The sequence below is a fragment of the Lolium perenne genome, chromosome 2 (genome assembly GCF_019359855.2).
Source record: "Lolium perenne isolate Kyuss_39 chromosome 2, Kyuss_2.0, whole genome shotgun sequence".
Classification (NCBI taxonomy): domain Eukaryota; kingdom Viridiplantae; phylum Streptophyta; class Magnoliopsida; order Poales; family Poaceae; genus Lolium; species Lolium perenne.
The window spans coordinates 147,992,166-148,013,944 of record NC_067245.2 but is presented as its reverse complement, the minus strand read 5'-3'; the positions used below and the strand labels follow the sequence as shown (position 1 = coordinate 148,013,944).

Genomic DNA, 21,779 nt, shown 5'->3' with positions numbered 1-21,779 from the left:
AACAGGAAGCCGGATCCCAACCGACCTACGAAGGAGGCCGGATACGTGAATGCCCATGAAGTATCCGGATCCAGCACTGACCTGAAGGAAGGCGGATCCTTGACGTACACGGCAAGATATTGTACCGTAGTTAGGCAACTTGTATTCCGGCTAGGACTCTCCATGTAAACCCTAGATCTGTGCGCCTTTATAAGCCGGATCCCAGGAGCCCTAGAGGCACAACCACAACTCATTGTAACAACGCGAAAGCGCCCAGATAATTCCAGACAAGCAGCAGTAGGCCTTGCCCTCGTGCAGGTGTTCCGAAACTGGGTAAATCGCGTACCACCGTCCCGTGTGCACTCCGCCCTATGGCCCCTACTTCTTCTCCCCCTCGTGAGGATCCCTCCTTTGAGGTACCGTCGAATAGGCAACGACAGTTGGCGCCCACCGTGGGGCCAGCGGCGTCTAGAGGCCGGAACCGGGAGGGTTCCGCCATGGGAAGCTACGACGAAACCATCGCTGTGGGGCGTGTCCTCTATGTCGGGAACCTTCCAATCGTCCCTCCGGACGAGTGCTGGATTCCGGCTAAGACCAACCCCGTCAAGCTCTCCATCGTCCCGATTGGTGGCATACACATCTTCATTGGCGAAACCGTCGATTCCGATGGGAACACATGGTAAGTAACGCTGACGCGACCGCCGCTGAGCAGGACGCAACCGCGAAGATCCGATCTGAGACGCAGGAACTTGCTAAGAAGGATTCCGCCTTAGATCTGGAAAAATCAAAACCCACCCAATCCGCCCCTGAGCAGGAAATAAAGGTGGAAGACCAATGCAGATCTTTCTGGGTCTCCTAGGTGTTAGAGAAGCAACGGTGTCACTTCGTGCACTTCTTATCCCATACCGCAGGAGCCGCCCCTCAAGAAGTCGGAGCTGGCCCCATGCAGGTTGAGGCACCGGAAAACAGCGCCGCTCCGAATCAGCAGGAGGCTGTCGGAGAAAGCGACGCTCCGGGTGAAGAATCGATCTTGTGCAACCTAAGCCCAGTCTTCGGGGATACCTCCTCCATGGATACCGAAGAGTTAAGCTGAAGGAATTTGGAGGCGGTGATCAGTCTGAAGTTGAATCCGCCCAGCCTAAGCAGGTCCTCGCAACCTTGGCGGCGCTGGATCAGCGGGAATCAGAAGATGAGAATACTCAATCCGACCCACAGCCATCCAATGCAGGATCTCCGCTATCGCGGGAACGACCGCATAAGGAAGTCCTGTCCCCAGAAGAACTGGTTGAACAGGCAGGCATGGATGCAATCGCACATTCGGATATCCTCAACAAACCCATAACCCCTGAAGACGCAACAAATGCGGAAGCTCTAGAAGCCAAGAGGCAGGAGATGCTGGCAACAACCAAAAAATTCGCCACCACCGCAGCAGCAATGCTGGACGAGAGGAAAGAGGCCACGCACTTCGTGGATAATTTTCTCAAACAAGAACGTCAGGTGAACGAATCACTGGAACAAGTCAAGCAACTCCGGAAGCACTGGGAGGACAAGATCACCGAGGCTCAACAGGAGGCTGATAGAATCAGGCGAGAAGCTGTAACTCCTCGTAAGATCACCTTCGCAACTCCCACCGAGCAACAGTCATTCGCAACTCCAAAGGATAACATGAAGAAGGCTGCGGAGATCTTGAAAAACAAGGACGAGGAGATCGACATCAACTACGTCCGTACGCTCGTCACCTCAGCAATGAAGCAGCAGAGCAAGTGATACGTCCAAAACGTATCTACTTTCCCGAACACTTTTGCTATTGGTTTGCCTCTAATTTGTGTATTTTGGATACAACTAACACGGACTAACGCTGTTTTTAGCAGAATTGCCCTGGTGTCTCGTTTTTGTGCAGAAATTCAACTTTCAGGAAAATCCCCGAAATTAATGTCAAAGGGCTTATTTTTCCAGAAGATTCACGGAGCCAGAAGGGCAGGCCAGGGGGGCCCACGGCCCCCACACCATGGGCCGGCGCGGCCTAGGAGGGGGGGCGCGCCGCCCTATGGTGAGGCCGCCTTGGCCAGCCTCTGACGCCCCCCTCTGGACTATTTAAGGGTTTCGATCTAAAAACGCGAGACGGGAAGTCGAAATCACCAGAAGCCATCTAGAACGCTGCCACCATCACGAAACTCCGTCTCAGGACCAGAAACTCCGTTATGGCACTCTGCCGGGACGGGGAATTGGAGGAGATCATCGCCATCATCACCACCGACGCCTCTCCATCGACCAGCCATGTTTCCCCCATCCATGTGTGAGTAATTCCCTCGCTGTAGGCTGAAGTGGATGGTAGGGATTGGATGGGATTGGTCATGTAATAGCATAAGATTGTTAGGGCATAGTGCCTAGTGTCCGTAATTGGTACTTTGATGATATTGTTGCAACTTGTTATGCTTAATGCTTGTCACTAGGGTCCGATTACCATGATCTCAGATCTGAACATGTAATTGTTTCATGATGATATTCATTATTTTATGATCTTACCTGCAAGTTGTATACACGTATCGCTGTCCGGAACCCGAGGCCCCAAAGTGACAGAAATTGGGACAACCGGAGGGGAAGGCGGTGATGTGAGGATCACATGTGTTCAGGAGTGTTAATGCTTTGCTCCGGTGCTCTATTAAAAGGTGTACTCCCTCCGGCCCGATTTACATGATGTGGTGGACGTTTTGCAAAAACGTCCTTCATTAATTTCCGACACAACTAGAAACCCTCCCACCGCATATCCCGTTCTCCTGTCTTCCTGGATCCACCGCCCGACGCTCCGCTGCGCCTCGCCGGTCGCTCGCTCGCGCCGCCCACCTCCCCGCCCACCTCCCCACCGCCTCCCCACCGCCCAAGCCGCTTTCTTGCTTACCCCCGCCGCTCTGCCGTTGGTTTTGGCGCTGTGAGAGAGGCAGCAGCCATCGGTGTTGGCGCTGCCGCTCGCAGCCGTCGGTGTTGGCGTTGCCGCTCGCGGCCGTGCGGAGGTCGGTGGTGGCGTGCCGGATGGAGCGGGAGCCGAACCGCGTCTCCGGCAGAGGAAGGTTGGGGAGGACGATGAGGATGCGGCCACCGCGACTGGGCTCGGAGAGATGGAGATCGGGCACCCCCGTCGATCGTTTCCACTGCTTCCTCGGCCTCCCCGTCGAGTTCGAGCTGGAGATGCATCCCCGCGTCCCCAGCGCCAGGTATTCCCTACCCTTCCTTCCACTTCCACCCACCCATGGGAGCAATTTCAGATTTTTAGCTTCTGCAAATTCTGCCAAATTAAGGAACCTGCAAGTTAATCCCCGTTGCTTTTGAGACAGAGAATCAAGATACGTGTAAGATGATATTCTTTTAAACTTCTGTTTCCAGATTTCCTTGCCTTCACTAGTTTCAGTAAAAATAAAGAGCCTGATAATTCAGTGCATTTCTCAAAGAGAATAGAGTTGATGTCACTGAGGTAGAAAGGGGAAATTACAAGAATGTCAGCCAAGAAGGAGCCAGTATAGGCAATCAAGTAAAAGCATGGCCAGCAATGGTCACAGGTCACTGCCTGTCTAGGGGACTAGCGAACTAGGTTACTTCAGCAATTTTTCAATTGTTCAGTGATCTGTTTGATTCATGGGATTGTTTCTTATAGCTTTCAAGATGTAATTTAGACATCCATAGCTTGAAACCCTGCCTAGTGAATAGCAGGTAGTACTACTCGCAGCCCTACTTGAATGCTTCAAATATGATCGTGTTAGGATAAGCAATGATAGCATTATTAGAGCATGTTACTGTAAGACATCCGTAGTGACCAGAAAATTGCACCAGTATACGAGCTTCTGATCCATTTTGAAGAATCCAAACCTTCTCTCAACATATGGAATAAATTGTCAAGGGAATGTAGGTATCCAAAGTTTACTGCCACCAAATTGCAAATGTACTTTTCAGAGGACATCTAAAGAAATAATCTTCTACGCTACATCTGTGCTTGTGCAGTAGGCATCCTTTCTGTGGCGTCGTTTAATCAAACTACCCTCGTCAGATTGTTGATTGCATTCTAGCTGATCTTGTGGGTAATTCCAAATTTGTGAAAGAGAGACCCAAAACAGTGGAGATGAACTAGACATTGAAATGTAGCTGAAATATGACAGCTATTTTTCAAGTAAAATATGAGGCCCACCCCTAAAAGTAGTTTTAGACTTTTAGGGTCCTCAGCACTTATTGCCTGGCAGCAACTGGCCGGCTACCAACAAAATTTTCCTTGGCTTCCACAACCTTACATTGCCATTTTCACTATCCTAATTGCCATATATATACTGTTGTAGACAAAGAAGCCTTAGTTCAGCATCTACCCATCTTATGTTGTGGCACTGTTGGCAGTCCGCTGCTTGCAAACCTTTGCAGCCACTTCTCCTCTTAATGCACATAAATAGTAGTTTGCTGCTTGTGAAAGAAATTCGTAAACTGTCTTGGTAGCATTCGTTACAAGCAACCGGGCCCTAGTTATCCAAATTAAGAGTATAGTACTCCCTCCGTTCTTTTTTAATTGACTCGAATTTAGTACAAGTTTGTACTAAATTCGAGTCAATTAAAAAGGAACGGAGGGAGTACCTACATTTCTTATTTGATTAAGTATGGACAAACTCCCCAAGTTTCTCAAATCATGTTCTAATCAAACATAGTCTGAATTGAGTCTCAAATCATGTTCTAAGAAAACAACCAACAACCAGCATATAATAAGATTGATACACCTTGTGATTACTTGTTGCTTTCTTTGTACAGAATATAATGAACATTAATGGACACCAATTCAGACCACAATTATACAATTGCTTAATGTCATATACAACACATAGGACATAATTACAACACATAGGAGGCAGTTACATAGGCTGACTCCACTCGTGTATCTTATGGTGGGATGGTAGTTTCACAACAATCTCTTGACTTAAACTGCTGATTCGACGTCTTTTAGATACGAGGTCTGATGGGTCGTCCAACCATGTCGCATACAAACTTCCTGGAATTATTGTCTCAGTATCCACAATGACCCGAGGGCCTGTCCGGCGTGCTTTTCTCTTTATATTGCACTCCTTTATCTTGTTATCCTTTTTCTGTTCTTCCTCTTGCTTGTTCAATGAATCCAATGCCGCCTCATGATTTGCTATAATCTCCAAGCTTTTCTGATAGTATGTACCATCAAATGCTAGAATCATTGGTAGATTTCCCTCTCTTTGTAGCTTCACTTTTCCCATATGTTTTATATCGTATGTGTTATCTCCTTCAACTCTCATCACCTCGATCATGACAGTCTGAAGGGTTATGAACACTCTAACTAGTGTGTCCACATCATAACCATCAAAGGCTTGTTCAACCGACTCAATTAGTTCCTTTAGTGTGGTAGGTGCATACTGAACTGTCAGGGATTGTATGGAGCTGAAAAAGCCAAGATCCAGGGCATTCAAGTCAGGTGAGTTTGGAGGCTTCTGCAGCAACTTAATGTCCCGTCCAGATTCTTTGACAGCAGCTAGGAAAACTGGATCATTTGGAAGAACGTGCGTTCGTGCATTGTCTTGCTGTATAAAGATGGTTCCATCATTATCAGGCCATAGATATGCAATTGCTGGAATTACCTTTTCACAAAGGAATTCCCTCATTACGTTTCTAGTAACTATGATGGTCTTTAGTTCCATCGTTCCTTTCAACCTATTTTTGGAGTTGTTCTTGGCTGCGGTTTCTTCAACAAATGCCCAGATTCCGATTTTTCCATCAAACATGACTTTTTTTGCTCATTGTACCGGGGTTTGGCCACTGCGGTCAAGAACATAACCTTTCCTATACTGTTCTTGTTGTGAATAGTTCGCACAGGGTCTTGTTCTTCCGGCAGTAGATAGTATTTTCTGCTCCTCTTTGTCATGTAGAACCATTTTTCGTCTATATGAACTATGTTCTCCATACTAAGGAAAGATGGTTCTGCCTCGGCTATTGTTGTTTGATCAATCATTGAAGTGCAAAATTTGAGCCTAGCAATCTTGTTTTCTGGTTTCAAAGCTGGCTTGAGGGTACTTGTATGCCGTCTTATTTTACCCCATTGAAACCTTCTCTGCAAGGTGGCATAGGCGACACCCAATTCCCTTGCAAGTGCCCTTAGTGTAGACCTTTTGTTTAGAGGAATGGAAGGCATCCTTGACAAACCAAGATCTGCTCTCTTTCGTCCACAATGCCCCTTCTTTTGATTTGAGACATCAACCTCTAGCTGCTTTATCTCTTGTTCTCTCCCCTTTCTCCAAATTCTTTCAATTGTGCTTAGACTTGTTTTTAGAAGAGTAGCTACAAGTTCTTTATCTGACTTCGCAATTTGCCTGTCATTGCCAAGAGCTTTCAATGCGATGTATGCTGCGAATCTGTGACTATCAGGTAGCTCTCTACGTTGTGCATGTGCAGCAGGTATTTCTACATCTTCGGCTTCAGGCATTTCTACATCTTCGGCTTCAGGCATTTCTACATCTTCAGCTTCAGGCATTTCCACATCTTCGGCTTCGAGTATTTGTACATCTTCAGCTTCAGGCATTTCCACATCTTCGGCTTTAGGCATTTCTACATCTTCTTCCTCTTCCTCATGCGGACTAAAGTTAAGGTCCAAATACATCACCACTTGTGGAGGCAAGTTGAGATCGAGGTCCATCTCCTCTTATCGTACCTACATCAAAAGGAACAATGCATATTTTTAGCTTCACAGCTTCCTATTATATGGCATCCGTAGAATGTTGAGACAGTAGGTTTAAGCTGCATATATATATATATTGTCTCTTAATGCTTCATATGAATGTGCAAGTGTGTGTTCCTTGATTTCTATACTGACAAAGGAACAATGCATATTTTCAGCTTCACAGTGGGAGCTGGAGGGGAAGATGCAAGTAATGGCAAATCTGCAATTGGCGGTGACAGCTGCTACTAGTGCTCTGGTTCCATCTATAACTTTGTATATGACCAGATATACAGAAAGCATGCTGAACAACAAGGTAGAGCAAGGTATATGTCTTCCTTTTTGCATTTTGCCCCGGAAGAGATTTGATGAAATCATGATGAGTAATAATATTCCAAGATCACCATTCTGGTATGAACCCTATGCATCAATGGTCCTGGCAAAGTTACTGGCCAACCTATGCATCAACTTTCCTCTGATATGTGTGACAGAATTGGGAGCCAAATCAGGGAGTTAACAGTTTCTCAACCAGTTCAATCACTGCAGAAATAGAAAATGTAGGAAACTATTGTTTGTGCCTCTACTCAATGCTAAATTTCGCAAATCATCATCCATGGTGCATGACTCTTTACAGTTTCTCTAGCATTTCTCTTCCGAATCAGGGACTGTGCCTGGAGTAGCACGAGGACGCCGTCTGCGCTTAGGAGCACACTCTAGGATTTGCAGGGAGATGCTTGTGTTCACTGTAGAAAATGCAGTTAACTGAACACAAATCTTTGCTTGTGCTGTCAGTGAACACAACTTTTTTGCTTGTGCTGTCACTGAACAAACTCAAATTGTGGGAATCTATCTTGCAAATTGTCATTTGGTAGATTGTGTGGATTTCACGTTTCATTATTGAGCTGCAACATCTATCTTGCAAAGTATGTGCAGTCCTAATAATTATCATGTCGCATGAACTAGCAGGGCATGTGGATGGAAGCATCGAGCAAACCTTCCAAGGAACCAGCAGGGCATGTGGCGAGCGGCGGTGCTCCCTGGAGCCGTAGGTGCTTCTGCACGAGTGCTGCAGTGTTGGCTACGTACGTCTGCACGCAGCCGATGTCCAGCACGATGCCCGGATCACGTCGTGGAGGCCCTGCGTCGAAGGCCCCGCCTCTTCTATCCTGCAGCGGTCGCGGGCGGCCGGAGCGGGTGCAGGCTCACCGTCGACGTCGAGCGCGCGAGCACAGCTCCGGCGCGGGACGGGGACGGAGCTCCGGCGTGGGAGGGGAATGTCGGCTTCCTCTGCTCCTGGAGGCCCCACCTCCTCTGGTACTGGAGCGGTCGCGGACGGCCGGCGGGGTGCGGCTCACCTTCGACGTCGAGCGCGCGAGACCAGCTCCGGCGCGGCGCCGGACGGAGACGGAGCTCCGGTGCGGGACTGCGCTGCGACGTCGGGATCACGATTGATTTTGATTTTGAGGACCACAACTAAGAAGAATTGAAATCGCGAGGGGGTTTTCGCAAAATGACAACTGTGCATGGGCTGAGTCATGTAAATCGGGCCGGAGGGAGTACCTTAATTTCCAGTAGATTCCCTAGAGGCCCGGCTGCCACCTGCTGGTAGGACAAAAGATGTTGTGCAAGTTTCTCATTGCGAGCACGTACGACTAAATATGGAACACATGCCTATGGATTGTTTAGTACTTGGACATCGTTTTATTACTATCTGCAAATGCCCTGCTTTGATTGTTACATGAGTTTCTCTCATCCATGCAACGCCCGTTCATCCATCCATGTGCCTACAGTATTTTAATCCTGCTGTTTACTATAATCACTACTGCTGTCTTTGTTACACTGCTGCTGATATTTCACTACTGCTACTGCTATAAAACTGTTACTACTGATAAACTCTTGCGAGCAAGTCTGTTTCCAGGTGCAGCTGAATTGACAACTCCGCTGTTAAGGCTTTCAAGTATTCTTTGGCTCCCCTTGTGTCGAATCAAAAAATTGGGTTTTACTTCCCGCGAAGACTGTTGCGATCCCCTATACTTGTGGGTCATCAAGACTATTTTCTGGCGCCGTTGCCGGGGAGCATAGCTTTATTTGGAAGTTCACTTGGATTGATATTGTTCGCTGCAAATTCTCCATCATGGGTAAATCTCACGATCCTAAAGTCACCATATTACCATCCACTACAAGAAAAGGTACGACTCTGAGTACCTTTGCTGCTCTTGATTCACCATCTGTGATAAGTCAACTTGTTTCACCACCACAAGCTTCACATGCTGGTACTTCTGCTGAATCTGAAAACTCTTATAATTTTGATGATGCTTCTGCTGTGCTTGATGATAGTGGTTCATTGGGTTCTTTTCTAGATGCTACAATTGCTAGGTCTAGACAAATTGAAAATACTGAAACTCCTAATGAAAATACTGCTACACCTGTTAATTCACCTGAGTCTGTTGAATACTCTAGTGATGATCCTGATGAAGATTATGTGGAACTTGATGATGATTTTATTGTTAAATGCAATGCTAGTACTGATGTAAGTAAAATAAAAAAGTTTCTTGCACAACATACTGTTAGATATAAATGTCTCCTAATCCTAAATTTGCCACATCTCCTATAAACATTAAGGATAAGGATTATGATTTTTCTCTTGATCTATCTCATATAGCTATTGTTGAGAAAACACCCTTGTGTGGTACTGAAAAATAAAGTGTTGTAGAACACATGAATGAACTTTCTACTTTGAGTAGCTTGTTTTCTGATGATATCAAGATGCGTACTTATTTTGTTGCTAAAAATTTTCCTTTCTCATTAAAGGATGATGCTAAAACTTGGTATAATAGTTTGCCTCCTGATTCTATTGATAGTCCAAGTGGTTTGCTTGATGTTTTCTTTCGGAAATACTTTCCTGCTAGTGCTCAACATATTGCTTTGCAGAAAATTTATAGCTTTGACCAGGAAGATGGAGAGAAATTGCCTGAAGCTTGGGCAAGATTTTGTTCTCTTATCAGAGCTCGACCTGGACATGATCTGGAAAAGCATGATTTACTTGATATATTTTATAGTGGACTAACCATTGAGTCTAGGGCATATTTGGATAGTTGTGCTGGTTGTGTTTTCAGGAAAAGAACTCCAGACGAAGCTGAAGAATTATTGGCAAAAATAGGCCGGAATCATGATGATTGGGCTACACCTGAACCAGCTCCAACGCCGATATTGAAGAAGAGGGGTTTGATTAAATTAAATGATGAAGATATGAGGGAAGCCAAGAAATCTCTTAAGAAGAAAGGTATTAAATCTGAAGATGTGAAGAATTTACCTCCCATAGAAGATTTATGCAAGATAATTCCCCCTTCATCCATGATTGAGGTAAACTCTCTTCAACGCTTTACTAGGGAAGATATTCCGTATTCAAAACCTCCTGCTCAATGCTTAGATGAGTTTGATAATTATATTGTTAAGCAAGAAAATTTTAATATGAGAGTAGAGAATCATTTAATGGAAAATTCTCAAGCTATTAGTAATTTGCATGATATTGTGGAGAGAACCTCCAATGATGTTAAGATGCTTGTTAAACATTTTCATATGATTCAAACTCAAATTGATCAACTCACTAAAGTGCAAAATGACTTGTTAAAAAATAGTTCTAAAGAAAAACATGCTTATGAAGTAACAACTAGAGGCGGTGTTTCCACTCAGGATCCTCTATATATCCTGAGGGGCATCCCAAAAGAGTTGAACAAGATTCTCAACGCATTGAACCTAGTGCTCCTTCTAAGAAAAAGAAAAATAAACATAAAAATGTTGTAGAATCCTCTGAGCCTGTTAATGATCCTAATAGTATTTCTATTTCTGATGCTGAAACTGAAAGTGGTAATGAACATGATAAAGATAATGATAAGAATGATGCTTCTGATAAAGAAGAGGTTGAAGATGAACCTGAAAAGCATGCTGAAAATAAAACGTATACTAAAGAAGATTTTATTGCTAAGAAGCATGGTAATGAAAGGGAACCGTGGGTTCAAAAGCAAATGCCTTTTCCTGCTAAGAAACTAAAATCAAAGGAAGAAGAACACTATAATAAATTTTGTGATTGGATGAAACCTTTATTCTTGCAAATCCCTTTGACGGATGCTATTAAATTGCCTCCTTATTTGAAGTATATGAAAGATATTGTCTCTAACAAAAGGAAAATTCCTAATGAGGAGATTTCCACTATGCTTGCTAATTACTCTTTCAATGGCAAAGTTCCAAAGAAGCTGGGCGACCCAGGTATACCGACTATTCCTTGTTCTATTAAGAATAATTATGTTAGAACTGCTCTATGTGATTTGGGAGCAGGTGTTAGTGTTATGCCTTTTTCTCTTTACAAGAGACTTTATTTAGATAAGTTGATACCAACTAATATATCTTTGCAAATGGCTGATAAATCTACTGCTATTCCTGTTGGTATATGTGAGGATGTTCCTGTTCAAGTTACTAATAACTGCTTGATATTAACTGATTTTGTTGTGTTGGAAATGCCTGAAGATGATAATATGTCTATTATTCTTGGGAGACCTTTTCTTAACACCGCAGGGGCTGTTATTGATTGCAATAAAGGAAAAGTTACTTTCAATGTTGATGACAAGGAACATACCGTTTATTTCCCCAAGAGGATTGATAAAGTATGGAGTTAATACAATTTCTAATGTGAGAACTATCAAAGTGGGAGTTATTGATTGTCCTATATATGAGCCTAAAGAAGGATATCAAAATATTATGATTGGATCCATATCAATAGATTTGAGGTTTATTTCTTCTTATGCTATGTAAAATTTATTTGGTGGCAAGACTTGATCAACCTTGTTAACAAATTCATTTTATATGCATAGAGGAACTAAACAACATCTTTTTCTTCCTCCACTTGTTTTACTCGCTGTAGCACTACTTGATTTGCAAAGTTTTTTAGTTGTTTAGAGATTTCAAAATCTTTTTCTGCCCAATAATAATAAATTTAATACCCAGAAATGTGCATTTTTCAAAGTTTTCAAAAATTCACAAAAATTATACCGTTGGTCTTATTTTTCGAAGAGGCATCTGGGGGCACCTGGGGATGACCAGTGGGGCACCCCAGGGCTGCACCCCACCAGCCGGCGCGGCCAAGGAGGGGGGCGCGCCACCCTGTGGTGTGGGCCCCTCCTTGCCCCACTTACTCATCTCTTCCTCCCATCTCACTCTCTCTCCCGAAAAAACTCGTACCAACTTTCTCTCACTCGCCTTTTTGCTCAAGAGCTCAGGATTTCTCGATCTCTTTGTTCAGCCCAGATTTCTGTCTGAAATTTGGCACATTTGCTCTCCGCTATGTGACTCCTCCGATTATCCAAGTAGAATTTTGTTTGGTTGAGTATATCTTGAATATTTTGCTGCTGTAGGTAACATGTTTAGTGAGCTTGCATGCTTGTTCTAAGTTGTAAAAATTAGTTTTGATGCATGTTTAGTACTCTAGCAAGTTCCTATAGTAGTTTCCCTCAGTTATATGTCTCCAAATAAAATTTTATAATGTTTGTTGAAAAATTTCAGAAAAAGAAGATGGATAACTATAACTTTGGAGAAGTGTTTGAAAGAGAGATGACAAGCACGGGGAGGCCCTCAAGGGCATCCACTCGGATTAGACGATCCTATAATGAGGATGTCATCACACCGAGCTTTGAAGCCGAAGAGGACAATGGAGTCCCTAACGCTTCATCTTTTCCATGTTATAACTTTTTGAGTAATGCAGGGTTGCTGGATGATTTCTTCCTCCTCGTCGGTAATGTGGGCTTAACCACCTATATGGAAGATGAGAGGGATCAATACTACATGCTGACTAAAATCTTTGTTGAGAGCTTTCAGTTCAGCAACAAGCACTATCAACCATCAGTTGCATTCAGGATTTATGGTAATCCTATTACTATGAAGTTGAAGGATTTTTGTACTGCATTGGATATTGCCCCTGTAGGTACAGCGAAGAAGATCGAGAATGATCCCAAGGCTTTGCTGGAGCTCTATCGAGGAGTCAGCAATGATGATAGTCGCACCATTCAGCGCGGCAAGATAAGAAACATTCAACTCCCTGCCATTAGATATTTCGCTTACTATCTTGCTACTAGCATTCTTGGTAGGGAGAACACTAGCAATAATTCTAGTTATCATCTTGCTTTCCTAGTTGCTGCACTTACTGGAGAGACACCTTATCATCTTGGTGCTCTTGCTGCTCGCCGTTTGTCTAACAAGGGGCCTATTTTTGGAGGAATTGTTGCATCACGCATTTTGGCATATTTAGATCTTCCTCTTGACCCTACTGATGTGAAATTAACTCCTATAAGGCTTGATATTGCTGCTATGAAGAGTCACCAATTTGTTACAACTGACTCTAGTTTAGATAATATGGTCTATAGAATGTTGTTTACTGACGGGGATGAGAGGGAAATCCCATTGCCGCAGCCAGATTTGTTCAGTATTCACAAGAAACCGTGGTCGCGCTCTAAGGAGGAGGTGGATGAGCAGCTGAGGATACATGGTTTCCACCAGTAGCATGACTCCGAGGACGCCGAGCCCTCCCACGACTACACCGTCACGTATCCTGGTGCTTCTTCCAGCACATACCCAGAACAGGATCCATCTTCGTCGTACTACGGAGGTGCTACTTTATGGGCACCATGGGATTGATCTCCACTTAGGCCAAAAGCCTAAACTTGGGGGGAGGTATACCGGCATCACTCATTCTTTGCATATTATAGTTTCTGGATACTTGTACATACTTGTTTAGCTTCTTAAACTGGTTTTCTAATAAGAGGGAGATGATATTTGGGGAAGTGCTGATTGAAAACAGATTCTGGACTGATACCAAAAAAATTCTCAAAAACAGCCAGAACGTTATTTTGAGAAGCCAATTTTTGTGCATGTTCCCCAGGTTGTTATCTAACTTTCATTAGTTGAACACTTTTCGAGCTGAGCAGCGGAAGAATTTCTTAAAAATATATTACTGTACTGCTATCAAGTTTGACGAATTCCTGCTGCTTTGTGTTTATGTGACTCTTCTAGTTTTCATTTTCCTGTTTTTGCTTTGTTTATTTCCTTAAAACAAAAAAAGATCAAAAATATTTCTGTTGTTTCTCTTCACCATTTGTTTATTTTGGTTTCTTGCTTTTATTTTGCTTTGTTTGCTATCGTCGGTTTGCTATAAGAAAATCCAAAAAGATTTTGCTTTGTTTGCTTGTTTCCTTTTGTTCTTGTTTCCAATTCGAAAACACCAAAAATATTTGCTGTTCTTCTTTGGTTTTGTAAAGTTCATTATGGAGTTCAATGGTCTTCGGTGACTGGAGCATGGTTTTCATTTCATATTATTCAAGCTACACAAGTGAAAGGCAATAATGACGATCTACGACCATTCGACTGTGGTGAGAGGCTGGTATGAACTCTATTTGTTTTCATTTTTGTAACTATACTCATCCATGTGAGCATGCTTAGTTGGTTCATGTGAGGTATATGTCATTTAAGAAAGTCTAGTAGTTCATGATCTCTCATGTCTAGCTCCAGTTTATTAATATGAGTAGCATGTCATGGATGTTTGCTTGCATTGTCTTATTCATAAATAGGTATGACATTGTGGTATCCTCCTCTGAATAATTCATTTGAATCGACTTGGCACATGCTCACGCATGCATATGACTGAACAAAAGTCAATTAAGCCTTGATGATTTACTTTGCCTCAGAGTTCTTGCATCACTTTTATGCCTCCGTTAATTTATTTTGTCGCAAGCATGATTATGACGGTTATTGCTCTCTTGATTGTCGCTCCCCAGTCTATTGCTAGCCTTCACTTGTACTGAGCGGGAACGCTGCTCGTGCTTCCAAACCCCTAAAAACCAAGTTATTCCAAAGTGTCCACCATAAATACCTATGCATGGCATTTCAAACCATTCCAAGTAAATTCTCATGCGCTACCTTTAAACCTTCAAAATGCTTCTCAATTTGTGTCAATATTTTATAGCTCATGAGGAAGTATGTGGTGTTTATCTTTCAACCTTGTCATTTACTTTTGACAGACTTTTATAATAAGAGCTTGCAACGGGGTTCCCAACCCCAATTAATCAAACTTCATTCTCTTCACATGTTTTGCCCTGATTCATCAGTAAGCAACTTAATTTTGCATATAGACACTCCTCCATGGTATGAGATTGATGGAAGGCACCCGAGGATTCGGTTAGCCATGGATTGTGTAAGAAAAGGTTGGGGGGAGTGTCACCTATAATAAAACTAAAGTACGTGTGTAAACAAAAGAGAAGAGGGATGATCTACCTTGCTGGTAGAGATAACGTCCTTCATGGGAGCCGCTCTTGAAAGTCTGGTTGACAAGGTAGTTGGAGTACCCATTACCATTCGTTGACAACAACAAACACCTCTCAAAATAATTTTACTCCTGTTTTTAAAAATGAAAAGCTCTAGCGCATGTTAATCCCTGCTTCCCTCTGCGAAGGGTCAATCTTTTACTTTTATGTTGAGTCACCATCCTTTCTTTGAGCACTTTCTTGAGAGCACAACTGTCATTCTTAGTATAATATGCTTGTCCCAAAATGTGATTAACTGTGGTATAACTTTGATGCTTTTATCTTTGACAATCTCTACTTCTAGTCTTTCCATGAACTTCAAAGGTGCCCGAACATTTATGTTTTGCTGTACAAATACGGGCAAGCAAGATACCACTTTGTCATATCCTTTTATGAACATTGCAATCCTGCTGATAGACATGATTCATGATGCTTATTATTAATTTGTTGGTACCTTTTCCATGATTGACATAGCTACTAGATGATTTTATTAGCATGTATCTTATTATGAATTGCCTAAGTACTTGTCCATATCATGAGAATATTTACATCATATGAACAAATGTGTTCGTAAAAGTTCTTTTATCGCACTCAGTTGTTAACTCAATTGCTTGAGGACAAGCAATAAGCTAAGCTTGGGGGGAGTTGATACGTCCAAAACGTATCTACTTTCCCGAACACTTTTGCTATTGTTTTGCCTCTAATTTATGTATTTTGGATACAACTAACACGGACTAACGTTGTTTTCAGCAGAATTGCCCTGGTGTCTCGTTTTTGTGCAGAAATTCAACTTTCGGGAAAATCCCCGGAATTAATGTCAAAGGGCTTATTTTTCCAGAAGATTCACGGAGCCAGAAGGGCAGGCCAGGGGGGCCCACGGCCCCCACACCATGGGCCGGCGCGCCGCCCTATGGTGAGGCCGCCTCGGCCAGCCTCTGACGCCCCCCTCTAGACTATTAAAGGGTTTCGATCTAAAAACGCGAGACGGGAAGTCGAAATCGCCAGAAGCCATCCAGAACGCCGCCACCATCACGAAACTCCGTCTCGGGACTAGAAACTCCGTTCTAGCACTCCGCCGGGACGGGGAATTGGAGGAGATCATCGCCATCATCACCACCGATGCCTCTCCATCGACCAGCCATGTTTCCCCCATCCATGTGTGAGTAATTCCCCCACTGTAGGCTGAAGGGAACGGTAGGGATTGGATGAGATTGGTCATGTAATAGCATAAGATTGTTAGGGCATAGTGCCTAGTGTTCGTAATTGGTACTTTGATGATATTGTTGCAACTTGTTATGCTTAATGCTTGTCACTAGGGCCCGAGTGCCATGATCTCAGATCTGAACATGTTATTGTTTCATGATGATATTCATTGTTTTATGATCTTACCTGCAAGTTGTATACACGTATCGCTGTCCGGAACCCGAGGCCCCAAAGTGATTGAAATTGGGACAACCAGAGGGGAAGGCGGTGATGTGAGGATCACATGTGTTCACGGAGTGTTAATGCTTTGCTCCGGTGCTCTATTAAAAGGAGTACCTTAATTTCCAGTAGATTCCCTAGATGCCCGACTACCACCGGCTGGTAGGACAAAAGATGTTGTGCAAGTTTCTCATTGCGAGCACGTACGACTAAATATGGAACACATGCCTATGGATTGTTTAGTACTTGGACACCGTTTTATTACTATCTGCAAATGCCCTGCTTTGATTGTTACACGAGTTTCTCTCATCCATGCAACGTCTGTTCATCCATCCCTGTGCCTACAGTATTTTAATCCTGTTGTTTACTATAATCACTACTGCTGTCTTTGTTACACTGCTGCTGATATTTCACTACTGATACTGCTATAAAACTGTTACTACTGATAAACTCTCGCGAGCAAGTCTTTTTCCCGGTGCAGCTGAATTGACAACTCCACTGTTAAGGCTTTCAACTATTCTTTGGCTCCCCTTGTGTCGAATCAATAAATTGGGTTTTACTTCCCGCGAAGACTGTTGCGATCCCCTATACTTGTGGGTCATCAGCAAGGCAGATACTTCGCGCAGGTTGGAATCCAACCCGGATCATTGCATCTCTACCGCGCAGAAGGACGCCAATGGCAATCGTCATCATGATGATGAATCACGGACCGGATCCTCGGAACGCAGAAGGAAAACCAGGGAACACCCAAATCCAATCCCTGTGCCATCAAAGACACCTCCGTCAGATCCAAGGAAGGGAAAGGATGCAAGGTACACTGGTAGGGACAAGTACCGGAACCCATCACCTCCGCCCAATGGTTACCCGCGTCCTCCACTCCCTCGTCGCCGTAGCCCAGCCGGAAACACCAGACCCCACGGGCCAGGTGGAATCAACATCCGCGACAATGTCGTCCCCCAGAGGAACAGGAGTAGAGAGCGAACGCCGAAACCCCGTCGGAGCCGACACGAGGAGCGACCCGGAGCCTCGCAGAAGCCGGAACGACGAAGGCAGCCAGCAACATGGTGAAGGCAGCCGTCGAAGCCGGAGTCAGCATCGCGAAGGGCGAGGAGAATCAGAAGGCGGAAGCAAGAGGTCACACCGGCCCCCTCGTAGGTCTCCCTCCCCACCACCTAGTGGTGGAGGCGGAGGTGAAGGCGGAGGCGGTGGCCGGAGATCTCGCTCGCGCTCAAAATCACCCCGCAACGGCTCTCGTGATGCGCGGGAACGTCTTAATGAATACAAAACTGACTACATCGGCCCAAAGTGCTTTGGCAGGATGATTCGAGAGGAACCAAAGCCAAGGATGAACCTCAAGCTACCCGGAAACCTGAAGAATTATGATGGCACCGAAAGGCCGGATACTTGGATCGAGGATTACTACAATGCAGTGACCTTCGCCGAAGGAACCCCTAACATCGCTTGCCGCATGCTTCAGCTGTACCTTGTAGGTCCAGCCCGGATCTGGCTCAGCGACCTCGAGAAGAACTCCATCTTTTGTTGGTTCGACCTGAAGACAGCCTTCGAAAAGCACTTCAGGGGCACCTACAAGAGACCTGCCACGACAAGCGACCTACAGGCATGTATCCAGAAGAAGGGCGAAACATCAAGAAACTTTCTCACGCGATGGTTGGCAACCAGGAACGAGTGCGAAAACGTGGATAATACCACAGCCATGCACGCCTTCATAGGTGGATTGTAGAGGGGAGGACTGCTGCGGCACAAGCTCACTTGCTTGGTCAATGCAAATAAACTGACTTTGGATGACATGATTGATGTCTACGGGTGCTTCTATTCTTGTAGACAGTGTTGGGCCTCCAAGAGCAGAGGTTTGTAGAACAGCATCAAGTTTCCCTTAAGTTGATCACCCAAGGTTTATCGATCTCAGGGAGGAAGAGGTCAAAGATATCCCTCTCATGCAACCCTGCAACCACAAAGCAAGAAGTCTCTTGTGTCCCCAACACACCTAATAGGTGCACTAGTTCGGCGAAGAGATAGTGAAATACAAGTGGTATGAGTAAGTATGAGCAGTAGTAACGGTGCTAGAAAAGTGCTTTGCTGTCCAGGACTGGCGTGTGGTTGATGGTGGTAATATTGCGGACAGTACCGATGCAGTAGAACAGTAAACAAGCAACGATAGCAGTATTTAGGAACAAGGCCTAGCGATTATACTTTCACTAGTGGACACTCTCAACATTGATCACATAATAAAACCACTCTACACTCTGTTGTTGGATGATGAACACCACTAATTGTGTAGGATTACACGAACCCTCAATGCCGGAGTTAACAAGCTCCACAATATTCGATATTCATATTTAAATAACCTTAGAGTGCATGATAGATCAACACAACAACACCAAGTACTAACATAGCATGCACACTGTCACCATCACACTATGAAGGAGGCATAGATCATATCAATACTATCATAGCAATAATTAACTTCATAATCTACAAAAGATTACAATCATAACCTACGCCAAGTACTACACGATGCACACACTGTCACCATTACACCGTGCAGGAGGAATAGACTACTTTAATAACATCACTAGAGTAGCACATAGATAAATAGTGATACAAAACACATTGCAATCATAAAGGGATATAAATAAGCACTTCACTATGCTATTCATAACAGTGAATAAGTATTCTGTGAATATAGCCTAAGAGACCCACACGGTGCACACACTGTCACCTTTACACACGTGGGACAAGGAGTCTCCGGAGATCACATAAGTAAAATCCACTTGACTAGCATAATGACATCTAGATTACAAGCATCATCATATGAATCTCAATCACGTAAGGCAGCTCATGAGATTATTGTATTGAAGTACATAGGGAGAGAGATGAACCACATAGCTACCGGTACAGCCCTTAGCCTCGATGGAGAACTACTCCCTCCTCATGGGAGACAGCAGCGGTGATGAAGATAGCGGTGGAGATGGCAGCGGTGTCGATGGAGAAGCCTTCCGGGGGCACTTCCCCGTCCCGGCGGCGTGCCGGAATAGAGACTCCTGTCCCCCAGATCTTGGCTTCGCGATGGCGGCGGCTCTGGATGGTTTCTCGTACCGTGGCTTTTTCGTATCGAAGACTTATGTCAGGGGCTTCTTATAGGCGAAGAGGCGGCGTCAGAAGTGGTCTGGGGCCACCAGACACTAGGGCGGCGTGCCCCCCCTGGGCCACGCCGCCACCATGTGTGGGCCCCCTGTGGCCCCTCTCTGGCGGCTCTTGGGTGTTCTGGAAGCTTCATGCAATCCTAAGACTCTGGGCGTTGATTTCGTCCAATTCCGAGAATATTTCCTTACTAGGATTTCTGAAACCAAAAAACAGCAGAAAACAGGAACTGGCACTTCGGCATCTCGTCAATAGGTTAGTTCCGGAAAACGCATAAATATGACATAAAGTATGCATAAAACATGTAGATATCATCAATAATGTGGCATGGAACATAAGAAATTATCGATACGTCGGAGACGTATCAGCATCCCCAAGCTTAGTTTACTCGTCGTCCCGAGCAGGTAAACGATAACAAAGATAATTTCTGGAGTGACATGCCATCATAACCTTGATCATACTATTGTAAGCACATGTAATGAATGCAGCGATCAAAACAATGGTAAATGACATGAGTAAACAAATGAATCATATAGCAAAGTTTTTTCATGAATAGTACTTCAAGACAAGCATCAATAAGTCTTGCATAAGAGTTAACTCATAAAGCAATAATTTCATAGTATAGGTATCGAAGCAACACAAAGGAAGATTAAGTTTCAGCGGTTGCTTTCAACTTGTAACATGTATATCTCATAGATAGTTGTCAATGTAAAGTAATATAACAAGTGCAATATGCAAGTATGTAGGAATCAATGCACAGTTCACACAAGTGTTTGCTTCTTGAGGTGGAGAGAAATAGGTGAACTGACTCAACATAAAAGTAAAAGAATGGCCCTTCGCAGAGGGAAGCATTGATTGCTATATTTGTGCTAGAGCTTTGATTTTGAAAACATATAGAGAGCAATAAAAGTAAAGTTTTGAGAGGTGTTTGTTGTTGTCAACGAATGGTAGCGGGTACTCTAACCCCCTTGCCAGACAAACCTTCAAAGAGTGGCTCCCATTTTATTTTTATTTTTGTGTGGCACTCCTTCCAACCTTTCTTTCACAAACCATGGCTAACCGAATCCTCGGGTGCCTGCCAACAATCTCATACCATGAAGGAGTGCCTTTTTATTTTAGTTTTATTATGATGACACTCCTCCCCACCTTTGCTTTCTCAAGCCATGGCTAACCGAATCCTCGGGTGCCGTCCAACAATCACATACCATGGAGGAGTGTCTATTTTTGTAACATTATGAAGGTTAATTAATTTGGGACTGGGAATCCCATTGCCAGCTCTTTTTGCAAAATTATTGGATAAGCGGATGAAGCCACTAGTCCATTGGTGAAAGTTGCCCAACAAGATTGAAAGATAAACACCACATACTTCCTCATGAGCTATAAAACATTGACACAAATAAGAGGTAATAACTTTTGAAGTGTTTAAAGATAGCACTCAAGCAATTTACTTTGGAATGGCGGAGAAATATCATGTAGTAGGTAGGTATGGTGGACACAAATGGCATAGTGGTTGGCTCAAGGATTTGGATGCATGAGAAGTATTCCCTCTCGATACAAGGTTTAGGCCAGCAAGGTTATTTGAAACAAACACAAGTATGAAGCGGTGCAGCAAAACTCACATAAAAGACATATTGTAAACATTATAAGACTCTACACCGTCTTCCTTGTTGTTCAAACTCTTACTAGAAATTATCTAGACCTTAGAGAGACCAATTATGCAAACCAAATTTTAGCAAGCTCTATGTATTTCTTCATTAATAGGTGCAAAGTATATGATGCAAGAGCTTAAACATGAGCACAACAATTGCCAAGTATCAAATTATTCAAGACATTCTACCAATTACTACATGTAGCATTTTCCGTTTCCAACCATATAACAATTAACAAAGCAGTTTCAACCTTCGCCATGAAAATTAAAAGCTAAGAACACATGTTTTCATATGAACCAGCGGAGCGTGTCTCTCTCCCACACAAGCATTTATTCAAACAAAAACAAAAACAAAAGCATACAGACGCTCCAAGCAAAGTACATAAGATGTGACGGAATAAAAATATAGTTTCACTAGAGGAACCTGATAATTTGTCGATGAAGAAGGGGATTCCTTGAGCATCCCCAAGCTTAGATGCTTGAGTCTTCTTGAAATATGCAGGGATGAACCACCGGGGCA

At 43.8% G+C, this 21,779-nt stretch overlaps 1 protein-coding gene and 1 long non-coding RNA gene across 2 annotated transcripts; one reads left to right on the top strand and one right to left on the bottom strand.

Moving 5' to 3' along the window:
• Nucleotides 1-4,710: 4,710 nt before the first annotated feature.
• LOC127321911 (uncharacterized) lies at nucleotides 4,711-7,802 on the bottom strand. The gene is made up of 2 exons (XM_051350871.2): nucleotides 7,677-7,802; nucleotides 4,711-6,676 (listed from the first exon to the last, which is right to left on the bottom strand). The coding sequence occupies exon 2, from the start codon at nucleotides 6,659-6,661 to the stop codon at nucleotides 5,678-5,680; it is 984 nt and encodes a 327-aa protein (XP_051206831.2). The 5' UTR covers nucleotides 6,662-6,676; nucleotides 7,677-7,802; the 3' UTR covers nucleotides 4,711-5,677.
• Nucleotides 6,561-7,786, top strand: LOC139836073 (uncharacterized). The gene is made up of 3 exons (XR_011752007.1): nucleotides 6,561-6,655; nucleotides 6,862-7,008; nucleotides 7,649-7,786. It is a non-coding gene; the product is annotated as an uncharacterized lncRNA (long non-coding RNA).
• Nucleotides 7,803-21,779: the final 13,977 nt, after the last annotated feature.